The sequence below is a fragment of the Jaculus jaculus genome, chromosome 1, assembly GCF_020740685.1.
Source record: "Jaculus jaculus isolate mJacJac1 chromosome 1, mJacJac1.mat.Y.cur, whole genome shotgun sequence".
NCBI classification, from domain to species: domain Eukaryota; kingdom Metazoa; phylum Chordata; class Mammalia; order Rodentia; family Dipodidae; genus Jaculus; species Jaculus jaculus.
The window spans coordinates 212,363,927-212,373,956 of NC_059102.1; the positions used below are offsets into that span (position 1 = coordinate 212,363,927).

Here is a 10,030-nt window from a genome sequence, read left to right on the forward strand (position 1 = left end):
GTTCAAAGCCAGCTTGAGACTATATAGTGAATTCTAGGTCAGCCTTGGTTATAGCAAGACTCTCCCTTGAAAAACAAATAACAAAGCAAAACCTAAGCTAACCTAAACATTCATTGTTTAATTTTAGTGCCTGTAAACTATGTCCTACATATTAGTGATAAAAACACAGGTCTACCTTAACTTTTTTTTTTTTAATTTTTAACCAATTGCACATCTTTATACCAAAAATGAACAGAAAAAAAGAAACTTATTATTTATAATAATAATAATAATAATAGAATATTTACATTAACCAAGCAAGTGAAATAACCATTGAAAACTAAACATTGCTGAAACTGAAATGACCTATATAAATGGAACACCCGTGTTCATGGATTGGAGGAAATAATATACAAATACAAGATGACCATATGAAGGGCTCAATGGATAAAAATTCCCTGATCTTTTACCCAGTTAAAATATACCAGGCAAAGTGTTACAAACTAGAAGGTGGAGAAGACAGGGACTCTCTGGAGGATCACTAGCTAGTTTAGCTGAATTCAGCAACAGACCCAGTCTTAAAAAATGAGGTGTTTAAAATAACAAATTTCCCTATGACAAGATATGGAAACAACCCAAGATCAGTCAATAAATAGGTAAATATGATCCCTTCCAGATCCAGCCCTCAAAAGGCACTGGTCCTGCTAACCCTTTCATTTTTGGACTAGTAGCCCCAGTATTTGTCACTTAAGTCAACCAATTTTTATCACTGTTGTGGCGTTCCAAAGTAAAACACTCTCAGTCATGTGGTCCAGAGTGGTCTGGAACTTGGTATGCAGCTTGTGCTTCTGATTCCCCTACATCCACCTCTCAAATGCTAGGATTGTAGCTATGCATCAGCAGGCCGGGATTACATGGTGCTGGGGATGGAACTCAGCTGCATGAATGCTAGGCAGACACTAAACACTGAGCAACATCTCCAGCCCATGAGTATGGGCAATTTTTCTTCCAAATCTCATGAATATTTCACATTAGGCTTTGTAAGGTTTGCTTTTTTTGTTGTTTGTTTTTTGGATATAGGATCTCATTCTGGCCCAGACTGGCCTTGAACTCACAGCCAATCTCTTACCTCTGCTTCCTAAATTCTGGGATGAAATGCATGTGCCACCTTGCCATACAGGTTTTTACTATTTTTTAAGAACAAATAATTTTTTTTTTTTTTTTTTTGAGATAGGGTCTTACTCTAGCCCAAGCTGACCTGGAATTTACTATGTAGTCTCAGGTTGGCCTTGAACTCATGGCAATCCTCCTAACTGGGTCTTGGTGCTGGAATTAAAGGCATGTGCCACCACACCCAGCCTTAATGCACTTTCTTGTTTGACACCAGGTTTAGCAAATTTCCAGTGTTTTATGTATGTTTATTTGGAAATCTCTAAAATATTCAAATGAATCAACATTATCAAATAACTACAACATTGATTATTTCAATATAATTTCCATACAATGATAAAAAAAGTAACTTTAAAGAATATGGAACTACTCATTCATCTATTGAGTACTACAGATATTTTCTTTAAGATAATGTCAAACCGTGAAGTATATTTTAGAAGGTAAAAATCTATCCACCAACTACATTAAAAATCAGCTTTCTTTGTAGTTGTAAAAAAAGCATTAAAAAATCATAGTTACCAACCTAACAGATTAAAGATCATGCTTCTGAAATGACTTTATCATTGAGCTTTCTGTTGGAAGTACACTACAAAATACAAAAGGTTCTTAAAATGGCATCACAAAGTATTAGTAAAACTAAAAACATGCCTTGTAGAGTTGGAACACTGAACATCAAATCCCTTCCTTCAACGCAGGATGCAAGTACCTCCAATAACTCCTTCCTTAATGTTATCCTGCCAGGACACTTTTTCTGTCCTGCTCTTCAGCAATTCTTTCTTGCCTTTGCATGAGTTAAGATGTGAGACTTTAGGTTGTTTGATTGATGGAAACCCTTCTTGCAGCCATCGAACGGACACACGAAGGGCCTCTCTCCGGTGTGGATACGGATGTGTGTGCGCAGGTTGAAGTCCAGGGAGAAGCGCTTGCCGCAGCCCTGGAAGGTGCACTGGAAGGGCTTCTCCCCGGTGTGCACACGGAAGTGCCGCTTCAGTTTGGCACCCTCCAGGAAGGCCCGCCCGCACTCTGCGCACACGTGCCGCCGCGGACCATGAACTAGCAGATGCTTCCTCAGGGCGGCTTTATTCCTCAACCTTTTTGAACATCCACTCTCAGGGCACTGCAGTGTCTCCAGAGGCCTGTCAGACTCTTCAGCCCCTTTTGGTTTCTTTGCAGTGATTTCTGGGAGCTGCTTGGGCTCTGATGACGCAAGGGCAGGTACTCCTCCAAGGGGAAGCCTCTTATCTGTCAAGCCCTGGGAATATTCAAGGGCATCATTCTCTCCCACAGCCTGGGGAGGAGAGAGCTTTTGTGAGGCCCCCCTTTTCATGTATTCCAAAGAATGTTCAATGAGGGCACTTGCTTTAAGAACGTGTGCAGAAAGGTCTCGCGCTGCTCCTTCCTGCAAGTTCTCAAAGGACTGCAAAAGCAAATCCTCTCCTAAAACGGGTTCAGAAAACTCACCTCTTACGGTGAATTCTATGTAGCAGTCAGAGAAGTCATCATGTGCCCCACCAGCCTCAGGCCTGATCTCTAGGCTCTTATCTTCATCATACACAGTGAAGGTGAGGTTGAGAGGTTCCACTTTAGCAGGCCAGACCTTCCTTGCCTGCTCTGGCTTTGTAGCAATCTTGAGAGCTCCTCCTCCTCGGCCTTTCTGGCTGCCTTTCTTGGCCTTTCTCTTCATTTGCCGACTCATGCTGTCTTCTTTCTTGAAGGTTTGTACCAGGTGGCAGTGATCTGGTCAAGTGGCTCCAGCAAGCACCTGCTTTAGATAACAACCTTAAGTTAGAATGGATTCCAATACTACAGCCATTGTCAGAACACTCAAAGCATAATTATAATTAACAGTTTGAATCCCCAAGAAAAAATAAGACATTAAATATCCCTGGGAACCCCCAATGCTAGTGGATCATGGACTGGTCTTTGGTGCTACTCTCCCCATCATTGCTCAGACATGCCAGTAAACAAACATGCATGCAATAGACTTTCTAGTGAGCATACAAAATAAGTAATGTATGACTAATGCTGTTAAGTTGCAATGGAAAGTACTAAAAGTAAGTAAAGGGGCTGGCAGAAAGTGTACTCTTGCAATTTTAAACAGGATATTCAGGTAAACCTACTGAGATGGTTAGTTGCAACTGATGAGAAAAAACTTGGAGTGGAGTAAGATATTCTTGTTTTCATATATGCAAATGTTGAGAGACTGCAATTAAATAATGCCCACAGGTGCTTAACACAGCCCAGAGCATATGCTGAGTATGCATGTGAACCAGTTTGCTTTTATTCTTGTTTTAATCATTCTACATGTGTATATCACAGCTGCTACTCTTCTCTGCTAGGGATGGCAGCCTCTTCCTACTTGGAGATTTAAGCCATCTGGACCTCTGATCTCTGTTCAACCCAGTCAAACCAGGAAACAATTATAGACAGTAAGTAAAGGAATGAGGATGGGTGTGTTACAAAACAGAGGGAAGCTGGATCTCACTCCCCCCCCAACAGGCTTTAGCTTGTGGGCCTCTTGTTCTAGAAGATTCTCTGGGATCAAGAGAATTAAAAACATGAAGTTCATGGCAGTCTCATCAGTTGAATATAAGGCAAAATCACAGGGCAATTTGATTCTTAAGTTTTACATCACTTCTTAAACAACAAAAATAAAAAGCAATAAATAGCATAAAATGTGAGTGCTGCATTTCTTTCTTTTTTCTTTTTCTTCAAGGTAGGGTCTTGCTCTAGCCCAGGAAGACCTGGAATGCACTATGCAGTCGCAGGGTGGCCTTGAACTCATGGCGATCCTCCTACCTCTGCCTCCCAAGTGCTGGGATTAAAGGTGTGTGCCACCACGCCTGGCTATGATTGCTGCATTTCTAACAGCCTTTTGCTTACTGTTACAGTTGTGTGCCTGACTGTGTATTGTTCTTATGTCTTGCTGTAGGAACAGAAATTAAATGTGTTTTTTTTTAATTAAATGCTTTTTAAATAAGGGCAAACATGAAGGCAATGGGGTGAGAATTAACAACTTGAAAGTACTTTGAAATAATCACTTTAAAAACAGCACCTCAACAGAATCACACTATTTGCTTATGGTAAATGTTAAGCACATGGAATAAAAACAAAATATGCTTTAACTGTTGAGGCAAGAGTTTAATATTTCTTAAAATGATATAAAAATGTGGTAGAATGTCTACTCTGCCTGCCCAAGGCCTAGGTTGCATACCCTGTCATAAATAACATGGGGAGGGGCTGGGGAGTTGGCTCAGTGGCTAAAGGCACTTGCTTACAAAACCAAAGGACAGGTTGAATTCCCTACTACACATGTCAAGCCAGGTGCACAAAATGGTGCATATGTCTACAGTTCATTTGCAGAGGCAAGAACCCTGGCACAACCTTTGCCACTCACACTTTCTCCTTACAAATAAATAAATTAAAAAACAACAAAACAAAACCAAAAAAAAAACAAGGGTAGGTACAGTGGCACATGCTTTTTTTAAGCCCTGCACTTGGGAGGCTGAGTTAAGAGGATTCCCAGACTGCAACTGCAGGGTAAATTCAAGGTCAGCCCTAGCTAGACTAACAAAAACAAAGAAAAACCACACACCAGAGACCCAGAGCTGCTTCATCTAGGAATATGTGAAAACAAAATCTTATCACCTTTAGATCCTTATTACTGAAATCATAGACCCTTCTCTCCCAGTGACTCCTTTCTAAAATTAAATCTTATTTTATTTATTTTTAAAAGGCTATACTCTTGTATCCCCTCTCTCCCATCTACTGAGGGCCCTCCTCAGTAGGGTCCAATTACTTCTTAACACAACTACAATTCTACAATTTGATTCTTGATTTTCTGTCCATGTGTATCTTGGCATTTCTAATTCTATATCATTCCTTTTCCTTTCCTTGTTTGTTTGAACATGGCAACATGTAGCCCAGGCTGCCTTCAAACTTGATAGGTAGCAGAGGATGAGCTGAACATATGATTCTCCTGCCTCCACTTCAAGTGCTTGGGTTTTTCCTTTTTTTTTTTTTTTTTTTTTTAGGCAGTGTTTCATTGCAGCCCAAGATGACTTGTCTCAAACTGGCCTAAAACACACAGTAATCCACCTACTTTTGTCTCCTGAGTACTGGGATTAATTCCTGTGCCACATGCTGGCCTAAATGATAGTTTTTATTCTACTGCAATAAAGAAACACACATCACTCTTGTCTACCCATACTTCAGATTTCCTGTTACAATCATTGCAATGCAAGCTTAATATTCCCAGCTCCGTATTTCACCATGGCCAGAGGATGTGGGTCAGTTTTACATTCTGGACTATAAACTTTATGAGTCAAGACTGCCTCTTCTGTCGTTGTCACCACATGTCCTGGCCCTTAGTCCATTTGTATAATGAAATGATTTAATGAATAAGCATTATTTTTTACAACTTGTGTCCTTATGAAAATGGCACATAAAGTTTTAATGTTAATTTATTAATTTGTTAAAATCAGATGTGGTGGCTCACACCTTTAATCCCAGAATTTGGGAGCAGAGGCTGGAGGATGGCTGTGAGTTCGAGGACAGCTTGGTCTTAAACTGAAGGCAATCCTCTTGCATCAGCCTCCCAATTTCAAGGACTAGAGGTGCACACCACCACATTAAGCCAAAGCTCTAACGTTTTCTTGAGACAGGGTCTAATATAACCTGGGGCTGGCCTTGAACTCCGACCCTGATCCTCTGTTCCCCAAGAGATGGGACTCTAGGCTTGTGCTATGGTGTCCAACCAAAGGCTTCTTAGTGGGAATAACTGCATTAAAAAACTTGCTAAATTAGCATGGAATTAATAACAAAATCCAAACATTAATTAAATACATAATAACATGTGATTAGCCTAATGTTATATTTCTCAAAACGGAACATTTGTAGGTTCAAGCATTTGACAAATAATTAGTACCCAACATGGTTCTACATGCTGACCACAACAGTAAGAACGGCCGACTAAGAGAAGGTAAGAGTACGAGAGAGCAAGAGGCTGGGGGAAGCCATCTTTATAAGGAATGTCTGGGAAAATGTGCCAATATATGAGAAAAGGAGAGAGCCAGCCCCACCAGCACTGTATTTAGTAAGCCAGACAAACTGACTCAGGGAGGGACTTGGTCCAGGACTAGGGAGGCAGAGTACCTCAGGACAGAGGGTGCTAACCTGGAGGAGATGGAAGCCATATTTACTATGGTGGACAAGAAGATGGCGCTCTAGGGGAGCCATCTGCATAGCGCTTCAAGGCCTAAGGAAACCATTCTGCCGGGTTTAAAAGATTACTATGCCTCCTCTAGGCGAGTGCAGTGACAGACAGAGTGCAAACAACGTGCTAGGCAACGTTATACGCCAAGCGTGCTTGGGAAATAGAAGACAGACCTACTCAACTTGGGTGGGATGTGAGGAGAGAGTCAGGAAAACAGAAATTTTTAGTTTTTTGGTTTGTCTTTAAACCCGGAGTATTCTGAAATAGATTCTAGAAATAGTTCAAGAGGTAAAGGGAGGTAAAGAAATGCTGGGTCCACTGCCGTCACAGTCGTGCAACTTCAAGGAAACTCCAACCAGAGCTGCACTTTCTCGACAGAGTATTTACCCTGTTCTAAAAGTCGGTCTCGGGCAGGCTGCGGCCAATGCAGTGTGAAACAGAACCGTGGCTGAGCCCGGATCCGAACCTGCTTCAGTGTGACAACTCGCCCACGGGTTTCCATCCGCCTCAACCACGCTTTGCTCCTGGAAACGCAGCATCCCAGCCAGCCCCTGCCTTTCCCTCGGGTCAGAAGAGGTTCCTGACCCCAGACTCACCACCCAGGCTTCGCAAGGCTGCCCTTCCGAGGCAGGACAAAGAAGAAAGCGGGACTTGCACCTCCAGCAGCCCAGGAAAACTACAGGCCTCGTGGTCGGCTCCCGAGACTCGGCCCCCGACGGAAGAACCTACGCACTGAGTGGGCGACACCCCGCCGGGAGGGCGGGATTTCCAGCCGCCAGCACCTCCAGGCGGGGCGGGCGGGGCCTGCAGGTCGGCCTGGGCGGGCGGGCGGGCCGGGCGCCCCTCCGCCACCGTCCCCAGGGCGGCTGCGCACACCAGTGCAGTCTATGAAGGAGTGGGCAGACAGGCCGGACGTGGTGGCGCACGCCTTTAGTCCCAGCACTTGGGAGGCAGAGGTAGGAGGATCACCGTGAGTTCCAGAACACCCTGAGACTACATAGTGAATTCCAGGTCAGCCTGGGCTACAGTGAGACCCTACCTCGAAAATCAAAACTAAAAAAAATTCTGGTGGATGAAATGGCATAGAAGTTTGCATGAAACACATGCGACCACCTTCTCTGCATTCACATCCACTCTTCCCTCCCAATTCTGTTCTACCCCCAGCTACAGATAAAGTTCGATTTATTGCCTTTTCCTTTCAGCTGTTACTATGACTGTCTGGATTCCAAAAAGTATCACAACTCACTTTGACAGCAGTGGTCAGTCAACGTTGGGGAACACTGACTATGGCCTTGTGAAATTTAATAGTTCGTAAAAACACACCCATAACATTAAAACAAAAACCAAATCAATAGTTAAGAATCTCTTAAATTTTGACTTGCTTCTCTGTAATTCACATACCAGAGAGGGGTTCTCTACTCTTTGCTCACTTCCTTTTGCATAATTCAGTCTTGAGACTGGAAAGCTGGGTGTGGTAGCTCATGCCTGTAATTCCAGCACTCGAGGCTCAAACTGAGGATTGCTGACCAACCTGGGCTACAAAGTGAGTTCCAGGTTAGCTTTGGCTACAGGAGAACATGCTTCAAAAAATAAAATTTGTGTTTTAACGTTTGAGGTCAGCCTGTGCTACAAAGTAAGGCTTTGTTTCAAAAACAGGTTAATATTTAAAAGAATAAAAAACACAAAAAAAGAATGTTTGGATATCAGTAAGAAATACAACTTCCCTGAGCCAAAGGGGAAGATCCCTCTTTATCCTAATCACTCCTAGCCAAACTCTCCTAATCTCAGGGCTCACAATAGACTAGATTAACCTACAACTCCTCCCCCACAAGGATTCTCTTGGCCTTCCTTGCTTTTGTGTCAGGGTGTGGCTTTAGCTAGGAACCAGAGGCTGTGCCATTAGAAAGTCTGAAATTCCATTTCACACTCCACCTCATACACCCATTATTTCAGATCCCTTTACAATTTAGCTTACTTACCATGTCCTAAAAAAGTAACCCTAGTGAATGAATTCATTTTACCTCAAGGGAAATTTAATTTCTCGGAAATGATTTGGGGATTTGGGGAAACAACCAAACTGGAAAGAGAAGCAGACTGTCATTGGAAGCTAACCACGGGCACAGAAACAAGAGTTTTTATTCTTGAGTCTGGTGTCTCTGTAGCCAAGGCAGACCTGGGATTTACTGTAGCCCATGTTGTGGTCCTGAATTCTCCCCAGTCCTCCTACCCCAGCCTCTTCAGCACAGGGATTACAAATGGGAGCCACCCCAGCCTCCTCAGTGCCAGATTACTGAAACAAGATTTTTGTTGTTGTTGTTTGTTTTTCGAGGTAGGGTCTCACTGGCTGACTGTCACTGGCTGACCTGGAATTCATCATGTCGTCTGAGAGTGGCCTTGAACTCACAGTGATCCTCCTACCTCTGGCCTAGTGACTCATGCCTATAATCCTGTGGAGGCTAAGGCAGGAGGATTGTCTGGAGACCAGCTGGCCTACATAGTGATGTCAAAACAACAAAAAGACATAAGAATGTTGGTAGGCTGCTATAATTTTATCTATTGTAATGCTATCAATAACAATGTGGTCACTTAAAAATACAGTCTGACAAATGTATATGTATATTACACACCAATATTTTGAGGTTAAGGCTTGGAAGGCAAAAACTACCCTCAGCATTAATTCAGGCTATGCAGATTTGAGTTTCCTCCTACACATTCAGGCCCCATCTAGGCCCTAGGGATATAGTTTCTGGAATTTGTAGGTCAAACTCACAGGAACAGAGTTAGGGTTAGGCAAATGACTGCTGGTTCTAAAATGTAAGAGGCACCACAAAAAGTCCAGCAATCAAGATTAACAATATTTTGAACCGGATGTGATGACACACATCCATATCGTCAGGACACTCAGGTGGCTGAGGTAGGAGGATCACTGCCTGGGCTACAGAGTGAGTTGTTCCAGGTCAGCCAGTGTAACACTTTGCTTCAAAAAATTAGCAATATTTTAATGTAGTTTTCCTAAAAGTCAAAATTAGTGTAAAAATTCCTAATAAAAAGAGTCAAGAGGATAGTAGTCAATCATGCTTTCAAATGTAAAATTCACCTGTGATTAGTACCATGGAGTGGTATTTGGTGTCAAGGACTCAAAACAGGGGATTCAGGAATTTTGGGGTTTCTCTGGAGCTGCCAAGAGCTGAAGAAGGAGGAGCTTGGAAGCCAAACTTCTCTGAAGTAGACAGGAGACTGTAGGTGTAGAAGGGCCAGGACAAAGAGAGAGGGGCTGCAGGGGAACTCCAGAACTTTGAGACTTGGTAAACAACTTAGATATTCATTCCAACAGTGATGTAAATAGGCTATAAAAGGAGGCTCTGGGGGACATCCAACCTAGATGGCGACCGCCTTGCTGTGCTGCTGATACCAGGAAAAGAAAGACAAGAAATTAAGAGTTATCAGGGTCTTCTTGCCAATGGGAGGGCACAGAGTGGGGAAAAACAGGGCATCACGGATCTCCCCTCGGGTGGGTAGTCTATCCCCCCCATACAGCTGCCTCTTGGCCCCAGGCGGCTGTGCTCCAATCGCGTGCCCACCAGCCCACTGCGCTGACATGGGGACAGTGTGCACAGGCCTGCCGTGCTGAGCTCAGTGCGCACACGGGCCACCTCTGCCCTGAAT

At 43.2% G+C, this 10,030-nt stretch overlaps 1 protein-coding gene across 3 annotated transcripts; it reads right to left on the minus strand.

Annotated features, from left to right (window-relative positions):
* Positions 1–1,801: 1,801 nt before the first annotated feature.
* Zfp42 (ZFP42 zinc finger protein) lies at positions 1,802–6,996 on the minus strand. 3 transcript variants are annotated; one of them, XM_004666394.2, is made up of 2 exons: positions 6,961–6,996; positions 1,802–2,911 (listed from the first exon to the last, which is right to left on the minus strand). In XM_004666394.2, the coding sequence occupies exon 2, from the start codon at positions 2,843–2,845 to the stop codon at positions 1,913–1,915; it is 933 nt and encodes a 310-aa protein (XP_004666451.2). In that variant the 5' UTR covers positions 2,846–2,911; positions 6,961–6,996; the 3' UTR covers positions 1,802–1,912. The 3 variants fall into 3 exon arrangements, with proteins under 3 accessions (XP_004666451.2, XP_044996646.1, XP_044996651.1); XM_045140711.1 differs by having other exon boundaries at positions 1,802–2,914; positions 6,961–6,993; XM_045140716.1 differs by lacking the exon at positions 6,961–6,996 and adding an exon at positions 6,752–6,779.
* Between the last annotated feature and the right edge of the window lie 3,034 nt (positions 6,997–10,030).

Excerpts from the sequence above, each read along its gene's own strand:
- Zfp42 (XM_004666394.2), bottom strand. The coding sequence starts at position 2,845 with ATGAGTCGGCAAATGAAGAGAAAGGCCAAGAAAGGCAGCCAGAAAGGC.